This window comes from Coniophora puteana, assembly GCF_000271625.1.
Source record: "Coniophora puteana RWD-64-598 SS2 unplaced genomic scaffold CONPUscaffold_7, whole genome shotgun sequence".
In the NCBI taxonomy this organism is placed as follows: domain Eukaryota; kingdom Fungi; phylum Basidiomycota; class Agaricomycetes; order Boletales; family Coniophoraceae; genus Coniophora; species Coniophora puteana.
The window spans coordinates 2,129,908-2,149,790 of record NW_006913059.1 but is presented as its reverse complement, the minus strand read 5'-3'; the positions used below and the strand labels follow the sequence as shown (position 1 = coordinate 2,149,790).

Sequence of the window (19,883 nt, the reverse complement as noted above, 5' to 3'; positions counted from 1 at the left end):
AACACCCCTTCCCCCAGCCCCGCCAGATCCGTCCGTCACCGCCACACCCTGTCCGTCCGTGCCTCACCCTACCCCTTATCCTACGCCTCGTCGTCCGACGCCTTCAGCATCAGCCCTAACGACATACTCCGTCACGGGCGCTCCCATGCGACGCACCACTGCTTGTATGAAGGCTGCACACGGACGTTCGTAACCGCGATCGACAAGTGGCAGCACATGGGACACTGTCAAAATATTACAGAATCCGGGGCCGCGGTTAAGCGTAAGCAGTCCGCCGAAAGTCCTAACGATGGCAAGTCAATCAAAAGAAGAAAACCAAACCATGGTAAGCCCGAGCCAGAATATATGATGCTGGAGGTACCCCTAGTATACGAAGGTGAGATCTCAGAAGTGGTCCGCATGTGGACTCTATCTATACCCCTGACATATTAGATGCGCTACACCATCCTCAACATGAACATGGGGAGACGATCTTGCAGCCCATGGGCGAAGACGGTACAAAATCATATGAGGTAAGCCTGCAAAACCTGGGGAGCATCAGATATCCAGATCGCCTATCCTCATGCACACTTTCAGCAAAGTGGCCTCGTGCATCATCAAGACAAGGCGGAGGGAGATCACGAAGGGACGAAGTGGGATCATAATTTCATTAATGGTGAGCTACGAAGCCTTGCTGACCATAGCTTTGTCAGTTGACCCTCTTATTTCTAATGCGCCACAAACCCGTGCCATAAATGTAGCTTCTTGTTATAAAATGAATAAGGAGATAGTTGACGAACTTCTTTCGGGGGATCGGGGGCTTTCCGCCCAATATTTGGGGAAAATCCCCGTTTATCCTGTTTGTCAAACTACATCCAAGGGTTGAAACATCGCAAGCACTAACCACGCATCACAGATGCTCATAGCCCTTGCGCTCTCGCATGCATCGAATTGTTTAACAGACCGGAGGTGCATAGAGAATTCGTGCGCATAATCGGGCACTAACATGAGTAACACCAGTTACCTAGCTACGCTCAAGCAAACTCTCGATGGAGCGATTAGTCATCATAGACACATGCAGCTCTCATGGCTCATAAATCACGCTCGTTTTAAGGCAGACATACAAAGAATCATCAATACTGCGGTTCGTCTTCCTTGCTCAGAACACGGCGTTGGCTTAGTATTATGTATACAGCCTGATATGCTCTATTGCCGACATCTGCCCCGATCAAGAGATCCGGACTGTCAAATTGCCACACAAGTTGATCGTGATTATTTGTCTCTTGCTGCGCAAGCTGCCACTATATTAGAAGACCACAGCTTGACGCATGATTTTTTCAAGCAAAAAGGACAGGATGCACAAACTTTGCTGGATCTTCTACAAGCAGTGAGTTGCTATCAACAGCATCGTATCACTCATCAAATTTCATTATATGTGGTCCAGATCCTCATTCACTCAAGTAACAACACCACATATGACAGATACCGACGCACGTTTAGATATGCCCTTGTTAAGCTTGCTGCTAAGTCAGGACGTTATCCTCACTGTCTCAACTTACGCAATGTTACATGGACATCCGAGCCATTTGGACGCGGTGGTTTTGGTGATCTACACATGGGAAGGAGCGAGAAAAAACCAAATGTGCAGCTCGCTATCAAGGTTATTAGGGTCTACCAGAAGTCTGATTTTGAGAAGCTGCTAAAGGCTGGTGACGTTCTCACCATTTTTAAATGACGTGTCGAATAACGGTAACCTTGACAGGCGTTCGCGAGCGAAGTTACTGTGTGGAGTCATCTTTGTCACCCTAACATTCTTCCATTCAATGGTGTGCTCCAGCAAGAGAAAATTCTGTGCATTGTCTCTCCGTATCTTAAATACGGAAATGTTCGTGGGTATCTCTCGAATAATCCCGGAGCCGACCGGACGCTCTTGGTATAGTACTTCTATGACAACATGTGGCGTGTTGGTACTCAGTAGATGCGTAGGCCCTAGATGTTGCGCAAGCATTGGAGTTTCTTCACGGATGGGAACCTCCAATTGTACATACCGATGTCAAAGGGGTACGTGGCGCCATGTACTCTTCCGTACTGTTTCGGTGCGCTGAAAGACAACTTATATCACAGTATAATATTCTTGTCTCGGATTCCGAGAGAGCGTGTCTCATTGATTTCGGATTCGCCACTGCAAAAGATACCATTCTACCTCATGTCACAAGTACGATGGAGTCAACACGTAGCGCTCCATGGACGGCACCGGAGATTCTTGAAGGCGATAATGTGGGGCATTCAGCTTACACTGCAGAGAGCGATATGTACGCTTTTGGCGGAGTTTGCTATGAGGTCAGAGTTATCAAATAAACAGTCGACGATGGTTTACATATTGACCAACCCCTCCCGACAATGCAGCTATTCTGTGATAGAGATCCGTTTCAAGGCTGTACAGATGCAAACATCATTTTCCGAATAATGACAGGTAAAACCCCCGATAGGATTGACGGACAGCACATGGACGACAGCGTCTGGTCATTCATGCAGAAATGCTGGAGTATGGAGCTAATGGAAAGGCCGACTAGTCAGTGGGCGGTATATATCTTTAGAATTCGAGCATTACACGCTGGCGTGGTTGACCTGCGGCCAGCGGTAGAATGGGACTACTCAATTCTCGACGGGACTTAGGGAGAGGAGCGACAGTTACTCCCGCTAGAACTGCCAACATATGTATCCGTAATCCCATTCCGCACATCGTGCAACCGTGCTGTGCACACTAGAGATATAATCACCAAAACGATATTCAATATATGAGCTATCTGAAGATTATGGGACGAGATATCTAGAGAGCTCATGAAACGGCCCATGAAGGAATAATCACATTACGAAATGGACTTTATCTCGAATTGGATTGACCTTGGACAAAAGAAACGTCAGAAGGGAGGCTTGTTTCTACCCTCGCTCCGATGGAATAGGGGCTTGTAACATTAATGGTAGGCTGTCTTGAGCCGTGGGAACACACTCTGCGCCCTCCGTTGAAGCAGGCACAGAGTTACCACTCGAGAGAGCCCATACACAGCCATGGACTATACTTATCCTGGGGAGCTCAACTACGGTTGCATGCTTCACTGCAAGGCTGCGATCATACTTGCCGTGCTCCGTTGGAGTGCATAACATGCCTATCCCTCCCTTGTGTCCACATCCTACTCAAATGCCCACAAAGCCACGCAAAATAGGCACCCTCGTTGTTGTCGTTCTCAAAGCGGTATGTAAGACTGCTCTCCGTTAATTCCTCTCTCGTCTCTCATCCGGCCTAGAGAAATCTAGTCAACAAAAGATACTTCGGGAAGCAAGATCCGTACTGTGCCATCTCCTTCAATGGCGACATACGGCGTACCAAAGCGATAAAGCGTGGAGGTCAACATCCAGAATGGGACGAGGAGCTCCGTTTCACCATGTTTGCGGATGAGGGGGTCGAACTGAGTCGTACTGTACATGGCTCGGATATACCGCCTCCGCTTCCACCCAAAGGACTAGGGACGGACATGAGGGTTCAGAGGACGAAAGCGATGAGACTGTCATGCTATTCGGCTGAGCCGCGTGATCCGAAACTGATTGGAAAAACCCTAGTGGATTTGACAGAGGTGCTTACTGGTGCGTAGTAACTTCTCTGTTATACGGATAGGGTTGATTGACTTCGTCAGAGTGGTTCCCCTTGTTGAAGAAAGACAAATATTCGGGAGAGGTCTACCTCGAGCCGACTTTCTTCTCTAATGTACGTCACACCTGTTCTCTTCTTGTGCTCTAGCGACGTTGCCCTCCTCCTCAAAAGAAGATGACGGATAAGACGGCAGAACTCTACGGGCAGTATGGAACGTATGATTTGGTCAATTCCCCGGCAGAAAACACATACTACCCCATGGACAGACGTGGAGAAAGCTCTCATGCTACCTTGGCCAACAACAACAAAGACAATCCTTTGTTGTCACTTTCGTCGATCAAACAGTACAAGCAAGGGGCTCGCACCTCATCTGGCCGCCTCGATAGCGGCTTTAGCGAGCTTGGTGTAGTAGAGCCCAAATCGACGGAAAGTCTCCTTGTGAGTATATTCTATCTTTCTATGATATCTCTTCAATTAACCCGATTGGACAGCCCATGCAAACTCCAAAGCCTTCGGCATCTATATGTATTGATTCCCAGCTCAGCCCTTCTCATCGTTTCGATTTAAGCCATCCTATCAACGGGTCCAGCCTCTCGACCATAAACGGGATTACGAAGTCTCCATGTAAGCTTATCTATGCACGTCACTAGGCCGTACATGCCCTTTAATACCACCTTTGGCAGCACAGGCATTTACAATCGGGCAATAGACGCCATTGTTGGTGGACTGTGCAAGGTCGGTTCTCTGAATTTTGAAAATAGTGCAAGCGGCCCGAAGTATCAGCCTACAGCATGGACGTCTACCGCCATAGGTAAGTACAGTAACACGCCGTAACATGACACGTTCTCATCGACCACGCCTACAGTGGCTGGCAAAAGTTGGGCTACAGCTACAGCACTCACGCGGGAAGCCGCCCAACGCAAAGCCACCCAGGAAATGTTGCAGAACATATATGAAGACAGTGTAGGGTTATATGAGGGAAGATCGCCACAACCGACGATTAGGGATGCGACAGATAGCATGGCTACTGATGTTTCAGCCTACACGTCTCAGACGAACACTGCAGAACATATTTTCAGAGATGAAGACACGGACAATACAAAGAATGGTTTGGACCAAAGTGCCGTTACCAGTATGTTCACACAGCTTTTGCCACTTGAATTTTTGTCAAAGTCATATCATTGTAGCTGGTGTGGCGCGAGCAAAGGGTCTGCATCCCTTTATTCGAGCTTGTCATAGTAGTTTGGGAAAGGGGGTACTTGAGCAACTTTCAACGTTATTGGTTGATCTAGACGTTGCTTCGGAGTACCTCCGATTGATTCCCATCTATCCGGTTTGTCCAGGTCTTTCAATATCTAATATGCCTGGGCTGATAGTGAATGTCAGACACTAATCGCTGTCGCGTTCTCTCATGTATCACATTGCATAACAAATCAATGGTGCTTAAATCGTCTTGCAGATAACTAAATGCTGACGAAAGATAAACAGTGTCCTACTCGAACTCACACGAACACTTGATGAAATAATTGATCAAAACCAGGATAAGCCTCTTTCATGGCTCGTAAACCACGAACATATCGAGATAGAGATCCAGAAGATTATTGGTATCAAAGTTCGTACCCCCATTCGCTACATAGTCTTGACTATAAACCAACCGCACATAGCCCGATAAAGATGGTTGCAGACACCTGTCTTTGTCTGGAGGCTTGCCCGACGGCCTAGCAGCCATACAGGCCAGCCGCGACGTTCGGTCCCTGGCTCGTCACTTCGCTATTCTTCTGGAGAGTCACAACTTAGTGCGAGAAATCTATAAGAAGAAGGGTCAGGACGCGCAAATACTATTGGACCTTCTACAAACTGTAAGTCATTGCCAAAATAACCCCATTCTCAAACGTTTTGCCGGGTTAATATGTGAAACAGACCATCATTCGCTCAAGCATCGGTCCAGAAATCCAACGCATGTCACGGTATGCGCTTATCAAGCTCGCTGGAAAATCGGGACGCTACCCTCAGTGCCTCAACTTGCGCGATGTTACGTGGGAAGCTGTACCATTTGGACGCGGAGGGTTTTGGGACATCTACATAGGAAAGACGGAGGCAAAACCAAATGTACAGCTTGCCATTAAAGTTATACGAGTTTACCAGAAGTCAGACTTCGAGAAGCTGATGAAGGTAAGTATCGTTGCCGTGTTCTGATACCCGATGCCCCAAATATTCAATACTGACATCAGTGCGAAGACCTTCGCCAGCGAAGTGACCGTGTGGAGTCATCTTCGACATCCCAACATTCTCCCACTCTTGGGCGTGTTTCAGCAAGAAAAAACTCTCTGCATTGTCTCTCCGTATCTAAGGCACGGAAATATTCGCATGTTTCTCGAAAACAATTATGGTGCTAATCGGTCACTCTTGGTAAAGTGACGTTCTGACATCATGATAACTTCTCGCATATTCATCCACATTATTCATTTAGGCCGTGGATGTTGCACAAGCACTGTATTTTCTTCACGGCTGGGAACCTCCCATCGTGCATACCGACATCAAAGGGGTGAGTGCACTAGCATTGACGTATGCACTCTTTGAGTGTGCTAAGTAAGAGATAAACAACAGGACAATATTCTGGTATCGGATAGCCAGCGAGCATGTCTCATAGACTTTGGATTCTCGACCGCAAAAGACACCATACAGATGCATGTCACGAGTACGATGGAATCTGCACATAGCACTCCGTGGACACCGCCAGAGGTTCTTGAAGGTGACAGTATTGGACATAGCTCGTACACCCCAAAAAGCGATATGTACGCTTTCGGCGGAGTTTGCTACGAGGTCAGACTGAAGCTGTTTCTCGCAAACGATTAGTACTGACTTCCCCGGCGCCGCAGCTGTTTTGTGGTAAAACCCCATTTTACGGATGTGCGGATGCAGCGATCATATTTCGAATAGTGACAGGGAAAGTTCCTGACAGGATTGACACTCCGTATCAGGACGATGGCGTTTGGTCATTCATGGAGGAATGCTGGGACAGAGAGCCGAATGGAAGGCCAACAGCGCAGCAGGCGGTAGACTTCTTCAATGTCCGGGTGCAAGACGTAGGGGATATTGACATTCGACCGGCGATGGAATGGGATTATTCGACTTAGACGATAATTTGATAGAAGAGGGAATGATGTTCTAAATAAATTGTTTTTACAATCTATATTCCCCTCCTCATGTTTAGGCATCCCCTGTCACATTAAAAGCCGACATATAGATATTCAACACGCACGCAGCTACCGGCTCGGATCGATCAGGGTGATAATCTGGGAGAGGAGCTCTTATGAGCCATTGAGGTTAAATAAGATTGATTGACGGATATTATACAAAAGGGCTACAGAGTTTAGTGCCAGACAAAGTCAGAGGGCTATTAGCATACCTATCATATACAGATACTATTCATGGCCTCCGCTCTCCTCGAGTCCTAACTCTGACTCGGAAGAGTCAGCGGGAAAGGACACCTCGGAGAATGAAAGAGAAGCGCCAGTGCACTGCGACCAAGTGCTGTCCGTGCCAGTGTCCAGGTCTGACCCCACGCTATCTTCTTCAGAGTGTGGACTGGGTTCTGCCTCATCCTCGTCCTCGTCATGCTCTCCGTCCACATCAGAATCTGAAAGTGTCTGACAAGAACAAGAGCTTGAGCTCGCGTCGCTCGCCTCATCACAGAACGCATCAACAGACGCATCGATAAACGTGTCCAGATACCGATCGTTCATGCGCTCCAGCACTCCCTTTCGGTACTCAATATGCATCCCCGGATACTGCCACGTCCATCGCTCTCCGTCGCCCGGACCCTCTTGCGGAGGCAGCGCTCGAGGCAGGTCCTCTGAGAGCGAAAACGTAAGCGCCCGATCAATCAGCCGCAGCCCGCGAAGTTTCGGGAACTCCGCCCCGCGAAGATCGCGCTCGACCGAAGCCCGCTTGACCTCAGTGCTGAAAAGCCTCGTCTCCAAGAATACATCAAGCCACTTCACCTCAGAGTGGCGGAGTGCTGATGCCCACGTCGTATCGAATGGACCAAGAACGAGATGTTCCACCGCAGGATAGGGGCCAAGTAGCATCGGTAGGTCGTTCATGGTGGGGATAACGTGAGTCGTATAGCTCTGCGAGATCCAATTGAGGAAGAGAGAAAGGTATCGAATATGTCCTCCATGCTTCTTCAGAAACCGGGCGAGCGAAGGCGCAGGCTCGCAGTCCCGGGTGCGGATAGAGATGGCGCGGAGCTCAGGCATAGTCCACGTTTCTGTCAAGACGTCGAGACTTTCTGGGATTCTTTCAATCGCCAACGTAAAGCGCAAGTGGAGATCCGTGAGGTAAGGGAGTGTCACGGACTCGCAGATGTCGGACCTTTGAATGGAAAGATCGAGCGAGAGGCTGACAAGGGACGTGCATGCTTGGAATCCGTACAGACTTAGGCGACTGCTATCTTGGTGAATATTGAGGGTTAAAACCGGGGATGAATCGATGCTAGACCACAGCTCGTCCACATCAGTACAGTGGAGAAGATCGTACACGTCCAGGCGAGAGAGTTTGGGGCAAGCATGGATGAGGTCCCTGACAAACGATATCAGTGACAAATTTGGTTTGTATATTGTCCATGAGATGCCATTGACGCTCAGCGTCTTGATAAGCGAAGTTAGCTCTGAGTTTGACGAGAGGGTGTTGGATAGAGCCATGATCTGCGCTGGATGACGGAGATTGACGTCCTGGTAGAGACGTTCCACTCCAACCGAATACCACCGACGACAAACGAGTATGAGAGATAGTTTGAGACCCTGGCTCTTCCAGAAGACAGAGTGCCAGGCACCTAGATTAGACCTGTCTAGGAACACCGAAGGAGGCTGTGTAAGCTGCAGGATTAGGCTGAGAATCTCTGTAGGGAGCTGATCGATGGGACTCCGGTCGCTAGAGGTAGCATAATTCAACTGCGTAGAATCGTCGAGCTGTTCATCCATAATTGAATACCTTAACATACAAAAAGACTGATGCACGCCTAAGAAAACCTTACCTTCATTACGCCTATAGCGCCGGCGACTGCCTCAAGTGTGACGCCATTGTGAACGTCGGGAGCCAACATAGGGTCAAGATATATATATCAACCTTTTTGAAAGTGTAGCTTTCCTCTGATAATATAAGTATCGAATGAAGTTGAGGAAATTCGGATTTCTGCTCACTGTTGCTGTTAATTGGTAACGTCACGGTATATTGCAAACCACCGTACGCAAGTAGAGACTGATTATGGCCAGGCTAGAATCTGGGCTCTCTAGGGATTACAGGTTATTGTTTGGGGATAGTATGAGAAATATGGTGTTCCTACCTTTGGTTGTCGCACTGCGTGCAGTGGCACGAGGGCATTCAGTGAAGTGAGGAAGGTGAAGGTGACGGACTTTAAAGGGAACGCGCTACGCGTCTATTTGTTTGCCTTTGTTGTCCAAATCAGATGCAGCCAATCATCGACGCGCGTTGACGCGCGGAACAAAAGCCCGACAATAGTTTTTATAACTAAGCGCGTCTACGTCGGGGCTGAGACAGATACAAGCAGTGGATATGGTACAACAAATGCGTCGTAAATCTAGAGATACAACATCTGTAAGTAGAAGGTAGTCAACCAAATCTAAAGCACCGTGCCAATTGAGCACCTGAAGTGAGCAAGAGGTAGCTCACTCGTCGTTGCTCAGCATCTCCAGCAGTCCCTCCGGCGACGCCTTCTTCCATCTCTTCTCGTTTATGCGCATGGCGTCTGGGAACCACCCTGCCAGGCCATCATCGACCTCACGGTTGAGCACCATCGCCGCAAGCGCCTTCCCGCACATCCATGCGTGCACCATACCCTCGCCCGAGTACCCCGCTGCGATCCACTCGCCTGGCGCAGCAAGAGGACGTAAAACATCGCCCTTCTCTTCCTCGGTCACGTCGGATGTTGCCCGTGACGGCTCAGGGCGCCCAGAGACCGAGGTCGGCACGCGCCCCACCCACGGACGCATGTCCGCAGATATACCGAGCACACCACTCCAGAGCGACTTCACCCTGCCCTCGTGCCACTTGACACTGCCTTCACTAACTTCACCATTCTCCCCCGGACCACTCTCCGCGCCCCAGTTGTCTTCCCCGAAGTACCGCGGAAGCACACCGCTCAGATGCGCTCCGACCGTCCGGTCGTACACCGTATCGTCCGCGTTCGCGAGCGCCTCAAGCCCCTGCTCGCCATCCTGAGCGAATCCACCCCCGAGCATGAGCTCGTAAGAGCCCGTCGGTGGTCCAGGTAACTGCGTGAGATAGTCGTACCCGAGCTTAGCAGAGTAGAACACAAAGGAGCGCTGGCCCGAGAGTGCCTTTGGAGTGAGGGTGCGACCGGGTCGCTGGGCAGACATGGTTCCGCGAAAAGGGATGATCTTGCCGCGCATGGGCTCGAGGAGGGTCGATGCCCAGCCATTTGTCGCGTGGATGATGTGAGAGGTGGAGATGGTTCCGCGGGGTGTCGAGAGGACGTAGTGGGGGGATGAGGAGGAGGGCGCCGAGATGGATGTACATGGAGTTTGAGTGCACAAGGAGAAACTGACAGATCATCAGCTTCGATGACTTTACTTAATTACGGTTCTGAAACGTACCTCTCAGAATGTCTTTCCAATAAACGTTCAAGAACTCCCGTCACCAGCCGGTATGGATGCATCGCCCCAGCAGTACATGCAATACAGCCGACAGTATCAGACGCCAGATTGAACGTCTACGAACCAGCATAAGCCTTCGCTGACTCGCCAACATGCAACCATACAGCTTACCTCAATAGCCTCCCGACCCTCATACACTCGATGTGTCGCTGCTTCTAACGACATCTCCTTCGCCCACTGCTCCATTTTTGCCTTCGCCTTATCGAACATCTCCTGCTTGAAGTACACGTCGGCTGTCTCGACATGCCGCGCCTGCGACTCTGCCAAGATACCCTCCTTCTCCGCTATGCGCCGCATCTCGTCGATGTGCGCCAGCCGGAAGCGGATGATCTTGTGCGCCATGGCTTCGCCGAACTCTTGCTTGAGCGAGAGGTAGTCATGGTATAGCGGCGGTGTCATGTGTCCTCCATTTCTACGGGATACGCATGGTGGATGAGATGGGGAGAGACTTGGAATGTTCGGTCACGCTCACCGGCCAGTAGCTCCGGAACATGCCTCCCTTGCCTCGAGCATAACCACCTTTACCCTCCTCCCCTCCTTCTGACACCGGTCGAGTAGCGCACGGGCTACCGACGTCCCCGTAATCCCAGAGCCAATGATAACGACGTCCGCATAGTCAGGCAACTCGGAGATATGGTGCGCAATAGGGGACGGCGGAACGGTCCAGTAGGGCAGTGTCGAGTTCGGACGCGGGAATCCAGGCGACGCGAGCGCTTTGGCTTGCAGCGCCTGGTACACGCGGAGGTTGTCGATGAACTCCTTGAGAGCGAGACGGAAGAGAGAAAGAGTGTTGCCCATCGTCGCTTGCGGTGCCGGGTATCAGCGTGTTTGTCCGCGTCAACGCCGCTGAGATGCTGTGGCCCGAGGAGACGAAATCAAAAGGGATTTCGATATCGAGGCAGCTGGCACGAGATAACGTGTTGTGTCGGCATGCGCACGGACACGCTCACTCATTCGCTGGATGGAGTTCCCCGCCGGGGCCCATGGCTCGAAACACACCGGATACGCTACTACAAAGACATTATTACTCTTAGGGTAAATTGAACTACTACTGTTACACGGAGACATAACATAGCACAAAAGCAAATTACATATTGTACGATACAGCTTAGATACAGCCCGACATTACAATAATGCTACTGCGCCGCTCAACGATGATTCATAAGAAATAAGGCAAGATAACAATAAATCCATAGACACATCAAGCCATCGTACGCGTCTCCGCTTCTGATCGGAGAACAGCAAAAGCAATCGTGCTCTGCCGTGAAATTGTAGGGTTCAGTCCGGGTGTTTGACGTTTCAGGCTCAGGATAAGCCACGGCCCCAGAAGACATATCCTGACATACTGCGCAACAGTGGTCACGATGTCGTATCCGGTCGCCACACGGAGCTCCTGGTCGTAGCTAGGAGTCATAAGTAATCATCAGTACGCTTGCATGCAGCATCGAACTTAACGTGTCCTGGAACCTTACCTGGAACGAAAGGGAACAATGCTGTATATGGCGGTCAGGATGATGTTGACGAGAACCCTAGCGTGGAGTAGGCGTAATTCAGCCTTGTCCCCGTATGTCATCAATGAGTCAAAATTCACCATAAGAAATAGAAAAAGTTGTCCCTGATCAAGACGGTCATCAAGTCATGCGCGTTCCAGTCCCAGATACGGCCACGCAGGCATCTGAGGTGCGAGTAGGACTTGAATAACGCAAGCACCATCATGACAAGCTCGAGACTGAGGAATACAGCGCTGTTCAGCGGCTCGAGCCAAACAGGGAGGTTACTCTGTCGTGTGTTGACACAGACAGGAAGCCCAAGATATACGGTCTCTTCGACTGTTATCGTCAGCTGTTAAGACCCAGAATGACATAACGATATGACGCACAGACAAAGCCGGTTGAAGGCAGCAGGTTGGATATATTCGCCCCCAGGTATGTAACCTCTGCGATAACGAGAAGGACAAGCAAGGGAGCGACGACCTTTTTCTGGTTGTTCCAGAGCGCGCAAACTCGGACAGCCATGACGCCTTGCATGGTTTCTTGCTTCAGCAATTCTTCGCAGCTAAACTTAGCAAAAGCGCACCTTGTAGTACCAACGTCAGTGTATTATAAAGAAAACCGTTCGTTATTATCTCCAGGATCCAGCCTTAATGAAGTAACGTCATTCATCTGGAAATATGTTCTATAGAGAATACGCGCTTACATCTGTTGGAGGGATATAAAATTCAGCGTCTAAGCGCAGGATATAGCACAAGAAAAAACTCACGTCTAAGTATGTCCGAACCTGAGTAGACGCTCACACAATGAATAAAAATTTAACACGTTTCTCACCTTATCGCTTTGGTGATGTGGAATGGAGAGGACTAAGAGTTGCGAATTAGACATGGATAAGATATTGATGGTTTACGACTCACCAAGGTAACATCTGTAACCGATGGCGAGGTCAGTTGATTTGCAACATGTTAATCCCCTTCGACTAACGTGATATATAGCATGCCTCCGTATCGTAGCTTAGGAGCGAAAGTGAGTACAAGTAACGAGAAATATTCATTGTAGTTTGACTCACGAAGATATACGTGACTTTCCCAAACGACCAGCAGCGCTTCTAGCTTTGGGCGTGAACAAAAGGGGCTTATTAGAGCCAAATCCGAGAAAGTACGTACCCAAATATAGTCGAGCTAATGGAGTGAAATACCATTGTGAGTTCGGTCTGAAACATCCATGACTGGTACGTTACCTCTTCGGAGAAATGGAGAACTATGATTTACGTCGGTAAGATACCTAAGCACAACTTAGTTGAGAGTACGCACGATAGTCATAGTAAACCAGAGTCAATGTCGCGACTGAACAATGAATGGTAAGGGGCGGCTGAAGGTCTCCAAGAGAATGAAATTCTAAGGAGACACTCACAGGTCATGTAGCAGAAAGATTGAAAAAACTCCACTTCCGGCAAGAGACTCGGGTCATTGCTGATGTCAACCATTCGCATTTCACTTAAGACTGTCCAGCGTTGCGGAAAAGGGGGAGGGATCCGGGACAAAATGAGAAGAGCCAAGAGAATCCACGAAGAGGGGAGAGAAGAAAGAGTTGCGAATCCGAGCCGAGTTTCGATCCGCGCCTTCATAAAGTGACGACACGCGACCAGCCACATCCAGTGTCCCCCCGGTTTTGGAGCATAGAAATAAACAAAGATGTTACATGTTCCCCGGATACGTTACAAAGATGGCACCGTTTCGGGGAACTCAGTGGGGTTCCGGCCATGGCAGTGGCGTTGACGTCTGCGTGTTCGTGGGCCTCGTGTGTCTTATTCTGCGCCGAACACGGAGACGGCAAGGGATTGGACACTGCATCTAGCGACTTCATCTGCGTGTATCAGATAAAGCTAGAGTGGTCAATCGATAAGAACGTTCGCCGTACGTACCTTTATTCCTTGACTTCGGCGTACCGGAGGTTTGCTCGGGGAGGGCAACGATGACGCACGAGCTGCACAGGTACCGAACTGCCCGTTGATTGGCGGCTATTTCATTCTCCCACGAAATTTTACTTAGCGCTCGGGATTAGCGCCGAGCTATGCTTTTTACGGTTTCGCAAGTTCCCAATAGGAAAAAAGCTTTAGCGTGTGCTCTTATCAGCACTTCCACGGTTACTCCGGTCGCGCCGCGGTCGGCACGACGTTGTATTGGTTCCACAGCAACAACAGTCGAATATTACTCTAGGTAGTGCTCCTGATGGTAAGAGAAGGAGATACCGAAAAACAGACGAGAGGCCAAGTTGATGATGGTCGAAGCAAGGTCGATGACTCTTGTGAGATCAGAGTCCCATTCGAATATGGTACCATAGGATGCGTGGCAAGGTACAACATATCTACGGCTCCCACCGATTTGGTCGAACAGCGTTGTACCCGAGGTTTATTTTACCCGGATGAGAACAATGCCAGCGCCTTTCGAACTGGCTAAAATAATACTGGCGCCGCCTCCCTTCTGCAGGAGGTCGGGACATACCTCGGGGAGTGATATCGGGGAGATCAACAACACAGCAAGAATACAGCAAGAATACAGCGACATTAAGATAGGTGAGCGGCCTCGAAAGCACAGCGCCACACAGATAGGAATAGCTCTATTCCAACTTTACTGGTCTCAAGAGGCATCGATATTAACGGTCGAGCTTATGAAAGATTCTAACTGGCTATATCCAATCTTCTTCTACATATTTACTGAGGCTCCTTCGATTCTCAAGCATCTGCTAGCGCTCATACAGAGCTCTGCAGACCTGCGAACATGATAGTAGTGTTAGTTCCAGCTGATTCGCCTTCAGCAGATGTAGATTGCCCCTTTATTCTGATAGAGTCTTTCCTTCGGAGATGTAGCAGGAGCCACGGTCCAAGTAGACATATTCGGATGTATTGTGAGAGGGTAGCCACAACATTAAACGCAGTCAAGTCCTTGAGACCTTGATCGTAGCTAGTTTGAGTAAATGTTCAGCACATCGAGTGCCCGGGAAAAAGACTTTTTTACGTTACCTAGGACAAAACAGCACAAGGCTGTATATCGTGGTGAGTATGACGTTGATGAATACCCTTACATACGTTTCCAGACATCGCAATCATGAACACGGCTCGACCTATAGCTTCAGGTACTCACCACAGGAAGTAGAAGAGGTTGTCTCTAGCTAGAATCGTCATCAAGTCGTGCGTCTTTCGAAAATCCCAGAATTGTCGCCAATTCTGACTCGTATTGAAATTTGCTACAGACTTGTAGACTGTCAAGACAATCATGAGCAGCTCAAGTGATAAAACACAGCGCTGTTGATTGTTCGAACCATGTTGGGACTTTGCTTTCCTGCGTATTTCCGCAAACATAGAAACCGTTGTAAATTGTTTCTTCGACTAGGAAACACAGCGTCAGACGTTGTTACATAGGTTGTTATTGTCGAATTATCTCACATATGAAACCAGAAGAAGGGGAAATCGTCGAGATGTTTGTGGCTACCACTGTCACCGATGCAAGAAGCAGCAGAACGTTCAGGGAGACGACGACCGGTTTGTTGCATCCCCAGATTGCGCACACCCGAATAACCATGATTCCTGATAATAGTCAATGGCTGGCTAGCTTAGCCGGCGGAAACCCCCTTTGCAAAATCAAGGTCAGCGCGTTATACAGAACACCATTTGTTACTATGTCTGATGATATAACCGAGATACATACCCGACCTACCAGATAGTGCGAACGTGCTTATCATCCTCCTGAATAGCAGCATTTTCGGCTATGTACTCACCTCGTCAGCGAAGCCAAGGACTTTTGAGTTTATGAGTATGATACTTCTACGCATCTTGATAATGACGCGCGGTAATCGTAGAAAACCAAAGTTAACCCTGCGACTGGGAAAGAACCAGTCAGTCTTCGGGCTGAGATTATAGTATCACTTACAGGGCATGTACGTAAAGCCGAGAGAGCTTTTAACGTCAGGTATAAGGTCAGGGGAGTTCGAAATTAGGGGCATGTTGCGAGAGAAGGCTGTCAACAACAAGAACTCAACGTCAACTCTCATGTTTAATATCCTTTGGTGCATCTCCATATGGTGAAACCTTGTATTGTTCTCTGCACGGACGATGCATATGGTGCAAGGAGGACCCATTCGACCTGAGAACCATGTTTGGGGTGTGGACACGTTCAATGATGCGCACAGCCATTCCTACCGTCAACATTGATGCCTCCGTCTATGAAGGCGTTGGTCTTGAAGATAGCTCCCAACGTTAATGGACAAAACAGAGAGGTGACCTGACGTGGACGAGGCTCCATTACTACGCCGGAAACGTGTATACACTCGTACGGCCCGATGGTCTCTTGAATGAAGGTAATTTGGACTTTCGAGAATAACCAGCTTCATTAAGAGTGCTGTACATGCATGTTCCAGAGCATAGAGGAGGCTAAGCATTGTATAAAATAGATGGACCCGAGTTAGTGGACTTGGCTAGGTACAGACTGTAGAGCGCGTCCAAAGTCTCCGAGAACGCGTCGGCGAATGCCGGGCGGAACACGAAAGGTCGTCTTCAATGGTTCGCGGCAAGCTTGGCCTGAGCTCGGCGCTTGCGGCTTTCAACCTTTCCAGTCAAGACAAGCTCTTCCTGTCCGAGACTCCAAATCACTGGCGGTGCGATTCCGATAAGACCAAGAAGTGGACATGAACCAGGGCACAAAGGTATCGGCCAACCACAGGCATGTAATCATGAACCTTCCCGCGAGTATGTGACCACAACGTTCTCGCCTTGTTCCTGCTTTTATCACCGTGTCTCTCACTTCTCGCGCTCCGCATCGGACGCGAACACAGCCGGCTTCGGAGGCATGGAAGACTAACAGCATAGCCGGATGAACGTGTGGGCAGGTTTTGGGATACGACCAAAGAGCCTAAGAATAAGCCTTGCGACCGTGGTCCACTTCACCACCGGCAGAGTTCGTGTGCTTGTTGGCATTGGAACTTGACTGAAAGCCGGTTCTCTTTTGACAACCTGAGGCCTAAGTGCGATAAGGGCGTCCAGGTAAGGTTCTCTTGCGTACATTGTCGCACTGGGAATTCACGACGATGGCGGCATTTGAGCAGCATGAATCTGGACCTTTCACAAGACCACCCGCCAACCACGTCCCGTCCAAACGAGTCCCTGCGAGGCTGTAACGCGTCAATCAGAGTCCTCAAGAAATCACGGGGACCTATTGTTTGTATTTGAACCTATCACAGTACCTTCGACCATCTCAAATGAGCAGCAGTATGTGTCGGGGCTATGATCACATCTCGTCCGTCCAGTCGCACAGTCTCACAAGGGGCTGAGGATATTTGCCCACAAAATTTCCACAAAAGGCACTTCGGCGCACTCCTCGACCTCTTATCTCTCTCCAACAATGTGGGGACGTCCGTTTTAGAACGTACTTGGAGCAGCGAACAATCACCCACATCATCATACTGCTTACATCTGCTCCCGCGTCAGACCCTGAGCAACGAGTGGATGGGTGCTAGGCGTCAGCAACAAACCTTGAAGGATGTCAGCCACGGCCACTACAGGGGCCCGCCTCTGTGCCGCTTCTGCAAGGTCCGGGCCATGTGACGTGGGAGACCTATAGACAGCTTGCGATAAGGCTAACCTTGATAAGCCTGTGCCCCAGTGCTGTACGCACATGCATATAGGCGCGTATGTTTCAGCAACCATTTCATAAACACGTCCACCTCTTAAGCATTGTATTTTCCACGTACTGTCAACGTTGACTCTCGCGCGCTTTGACACTCGCCTTCGTGCCACCGCGTCATACGCCTTGTCCCTCTCCCTAACAACTGTATGAAGCCATACTACCGGAAAGCGGCGCATATCAGTGACACACTCGTGAGCATCTTGAGATCTCTTACCTTTTCGGAGGGATTTTATCTAATGGCGGATGTACAGTTTTCGCTTGGAAGAAGCAGCGCCGATGCGGGTAGCCTATCACTCTCCCTTTCAGACGATTCCTCCCAAGTAGGCTCAGAGCCAAGCAGTCGATCGCTTGCCTCGTCTTCGCGATCCGCGTATTCCGTGTCTACTTCCCCACATAAAGTGAGTATCCGTTTTTCCGCTTATTATGTTCACGTGGCTAATTGCCTTACGACCCCCTTTTCCTATCCAGAAACCAACGACGCGGAAGTCAGGACGAGGGGGCCTAGGCAACATCACCACTCTCAGCGCCGAAGCGTCCATGGCAGCCATCCCGTCCGACGACGACTCCCAAGTGGGCTCGGAACCCTGCCGCCGGTCCTATGCGTCTTCCTCGCCCCGATCAGAGTATTCCGTATTTGCTCCTCCGCCGAAGGCGAGCATTGGTTATTCCTCCTCGTTTTATTCACGTGGCTAAATGCCTCATGACGTTTTGCCTACCCCTATTCAGAAATCGGCAAAGCAGAAATCCGGGCGGGGAGGACTGGGCAACATCACCGACAACATGTCCCCAGACGAACCGCTGCGACCGCAAACGGCGGAGATCATGGCCGCGCAGCACGTAGCGCAGGAACGGTACGAGGCTGGCGTGCGACAGGCGCACGCAGATGCCCACCCTCAGGTACGCAGAATGATGTCCTGGGCCTGGTTGTACCGACTGACTCAGGCATCGCATTGTCATAGCGCTATTCGGGTCGTGGCGGATCCGGCAACATACATGCTCCTTCCAAACCAAAACCGCGCGCTCGATCAGTCGACGCACGGCCGTCGAGCACTTTCGACCTGAAACAGCGGCACTCGATGAGTGAAACGACGCCAGAAGAGGGGACGACGCCTCCGGTCAAGTGGGATGCAAGGCTCAAGCGACGCGTGCGGGATGTTACACAGCGCGTTTCACGAGCCTCTTTGAATCGAGGCACAAAGTAGGATACCTCGAGCTCTCTTGAAGGTGAGGACGATTAGTATCTTCTGTGATACCTTGGTGTGTAGAATGCTAACGCGTTGCAACAGCGTTGAATATTTTCATTATCAATGGTCGCGTGGATGGTATACCCACTTGCATTTCGTCTCTGTCTCAATCTATATCTATTGCTGGACTGCTACGCGCCAGCGACCAGTTTAACAGTAAAAAAGGGCTCACGCATCGGGGTTTCTGCATGTAGTATGTTTTTTTTTCTCCGCGCTCAAGCATGGACTAAGACGTGCATAAATTATGATGTCTGTATTTCACTATGACCGGTGTATCCCTAGCTTTTTTATCTACCCTATGTAAAATGTAATGATAACAATGCATACCTCTGGATTCAATAATACGCTGTAATCTCGTGCGCAGTGACTGAGCAGTACTTTGTTGTGGCCCCTATTCTGCGAAAGACCAACATGCTGAGTGGCATCAACACACGTAAATAAGCATGTTGCTCGGAACCGTCATGCATAGTACTTGCTAGCTAGCTCAAATGCACATAGGGAGGGCACGGTGAGCTTTACCTGAATACTCCATCCCGCCTCGCAGCTGGCCCAGCGTTCTGATGAACACAAACCACCCAGGCCCCAGAGATGACCAGACCCTAAAGACGACCACCCCGAATCCCAGCAAAACGGCCCCAACTTGACTGGCGGGCACCGAGCGCATGTCAGTCAAGGTGAGGGCTGCCAGGGGCTGCCTTAACTTGCTTAGAGTGGTGAGTGCTTATCGGTGCAAAACTTGTTTTCACCAGATATCCAGATCAATTGTGATAGGCTCATTCTCGTCTGAGTTCCGGCCTCTGCTGCCATGATGCGCCTTATCAGTGAACTGACTCTCTCGCTTATTTCTTCCATAGATCCTCCCGTTCACGCGTCAATCATGTACTATAAGAGGTTTCTCCGGGGCTCGTTAATCTTTACCTGAGAAGGGATACCTATCTTCCATTGGTATGTCGTTGCCTTTTCACCTTACACTTACCCTCTCTGGTGCGCTCGCAACACAGAAGTGCCTCCGCTTATCAAGACCTTTCATACTATCACCGAGCTATCAACGTCCACCGAGTCCCCGTCCTTGCTCATATAGTCCCCTCGCGAAATGTCATCGTCGTCTGCCCTTATCTTGCCAAAATACGACCGCATATAGC

General features: G+C 49.8%; 7 protein-coding genes across 7 annotated transcripts; 5 read left to right on the top strand and 2 right to left on the bottom strand.

The window, feature by feature from the left end:
- The first annotated feature begins 119 nt into the window (after nucleotides 1-119).
- Nucleotides 120-838, top strand: CONPUDRAFT_82850 (uncharacterized protein). Its single transcript, XM_007771471.1, has 3 exons — nucleotides 120-512; nucleotides 577-655; nucleotides 741-838. The coding sequence occupies exon 1, from the start codon at nucleotides 217-219 to the stop codon at nucleotides 430-432; it is 216 nt and encodes a 71-aa protein (XP_007769661.1). The 5' UTR covers nucleotides 120-216; the 3' UTR covers nucleotides 433-512; nucleotides 577-655; nucleotides 741-838.
- A 909-nt stretch (nucleotides 839-1,747) lies between these two features.
- Nucleotides 1,748-2,337, top strand: CONPUDRAFT_56901 (kinase-like protein; the record flags this gene model as incomplete). The annotated part of the gene is made up of 3 exons (XM_007770812.1): nucleotides 1,748-1,912; nucleotides 1,966-2,040; nucleotides 2,104-2,337. Coding segments are annotated over 3 exons (474 nt in total), but the record flags the coding sequence as incomplete, so codon positions are not given.
- Nucleotides 2,338-3,150: 813 nt separating this feature from the next.
- CONPUDRAFT_105938 (uncharacterized protein) lies at nucleotides 3,151-4,148 on the top strand (the record flags this gene model as incomplete). The annotated part of the gene is made up of 5 exons (XM_007771470.1): nucleotides 3,151-3,232; nucleotides 3,285-3,621; nucleotides 3,672-3,742; nucleotides 3,803-4,066; nucleotides 4,120-4,148. Coding segments are annotated over exons 1-5 (753 nt in total), but the record flags the coding sequence as incomplete, so codon positions are not given.
- Nucleotides 4,149-5,931: 1,783 nt separating this feature from the next.
- Nucleotides 5,932-6,765, top strand: CONPUDRAFT_125690 (kinase-like protein; the record flags this gene model as incomplete). The annotated part of the gene is made up of 4 exons (XM_007771469.1): nucleotides 5,932-6,037; nucleotides 6,099-6,173; nucleotides 6,236-6,451; nucleotides 6,508-6,765. The coding sequence occupies exons 1-4, from the start codon at nucleotides 5,996-5,998 to the stop codon at nucleotides 6,763-6,765; spliced, it is 591 nt and encodes a 196-aa protein (XP_007769659.1). The 5' UTR covers nucleotides 5,932-5,995.
- A 202-nt stretch (nucleotides 6,766-6,967) lies between these two features.
- CONPUDRAFT_166204 (uncharacterized protein) lies at nucleotides 6,968-9,006 on the bottom strand. Its single transcript, XM_007771468.1, has 4 exons — nucleotides 8,976-9,006; nucleotides 8,833-8,921; nucleotides 8,667-8,781; nucleotides 6,968-8,601 (listed from the first exon to the last, which is right to left on the bottom strand). The coding sequence occupies exons 3-4, from the start codon at nucleotides 8,733-8,735 to the stop codon at nucleotides 7,054-7,056; spliced, it is 1,617 nt and encodes a 538-aa protein (XP_007769658.1). The 5' UTR covers nucleotides 8,736-8,781; nucleotides 8,833-8,921; nucleotides 8,976-9,006; the 3' UTR covers nucleotides 6,968-7,053.
- Nucleotides 9,007-9,141: 135 nt separating this feature from the next.
- CONPUDRAFT_125686 (FAD dependent oxidoreductase) lies at nucleotides 9,142-11,392 on the bottom strand. The gene is made up of 5 exons (XM_007771467.1): nucleotides 10,799-11,392; nucleotides 10,438-10,738; nucleotides 10,267-10,382; nucleotides 9,721-10,213; nucleotides 9,142-9,678 (listed from the first exon to the last, which is right to left on the bottom strand). The coding sequence occupies exons 1-5, from the start codon at nucleotides 11,122-11,124 to the stop codon at nucleotides 9,319-9,321; spliced, it is 1,596 nt and encodes a 531-aa protein (XP_007769657.1). The 5' UTR covers nucleotides 11,125-11,392; the 3' UTR covers nucleotides 9,142-9,318.
- Nucleotides 11,393-17,639: 6,247 nt separating this feature from the next.
- CONPUDRAFT_166202 (uncharacterized protein) lies at nucleotides 17,640-18,699 on the top strand (the record flags this gene model as incomplete). The annotated part of the gene is made up of 5 exons (XM_007771466.1): nucleotides 17,640-17,688; nucleotides 17,749-17,895; nucleotides 17,966-18,127; nucleotides 18,224-18,394; nucleotides 18,457-18,699. The coding sequence occupies exons 1-5, from the start codon at nucleotides 17,644-17,646 to the stop codon at nucleotides 18,697-18,699; spliced, it is 768 nt and encodes a 255-aa protein (XP_007769656.1). The 5' UTR covers nucleotides 17,640-17,643.
- Between the last annotated feature and the right edge of the window lie 1,184 nt (nucleotides 18,700-19,883).

Bases quoted from the DNA above. Each gene is read 5' to 3' on its own strand.
- CONPUDRAFT_82850 (XM_007771471.1), top strand. From the start codon at position 217: ATGGGACACTGTCAAAATATTACAGAATCCGGGGCCGCGGTTAAGCGT.
- CONPUDRAFT_166204 (XM_007771468.1), bottom strand. From the start codon at position 8,735: ATGTTGGCTCCCGACGTTCACAATGGCGTCACACTTGAGGCAGTCGCC. The intron at 8,602-8,666 runs GTAAGGTTTTCT...ATGGATGAACAG, and splicing joins GCGCTATAGGCGTAATGAAG to CTCGACGATTCTACGCAGTT.
- CONPUDRAFT_125686 (XM_007771467.1), bottom strand. From the start codon at position 11,124: ATGGGCAACACTCTTTCTCTCTTCCGTCTCGCTCTCAAGGAGTTCATC. The intron at 10,383-10,437 runs GTAAGCTGTATG...GCTGGTTCGTAG, and splicing joins AGGGTCGGGAGGCTATTGAG to ACGTTCAATCTGGCGTCTGA. The intron at 10,214-10,266 runs GTACGTTTCAGA...ATGATCTGTCAG, and splicing joins TTGGAAAGACATTCTGAGAG to TTTCTCCTTGTGCACTCAAA.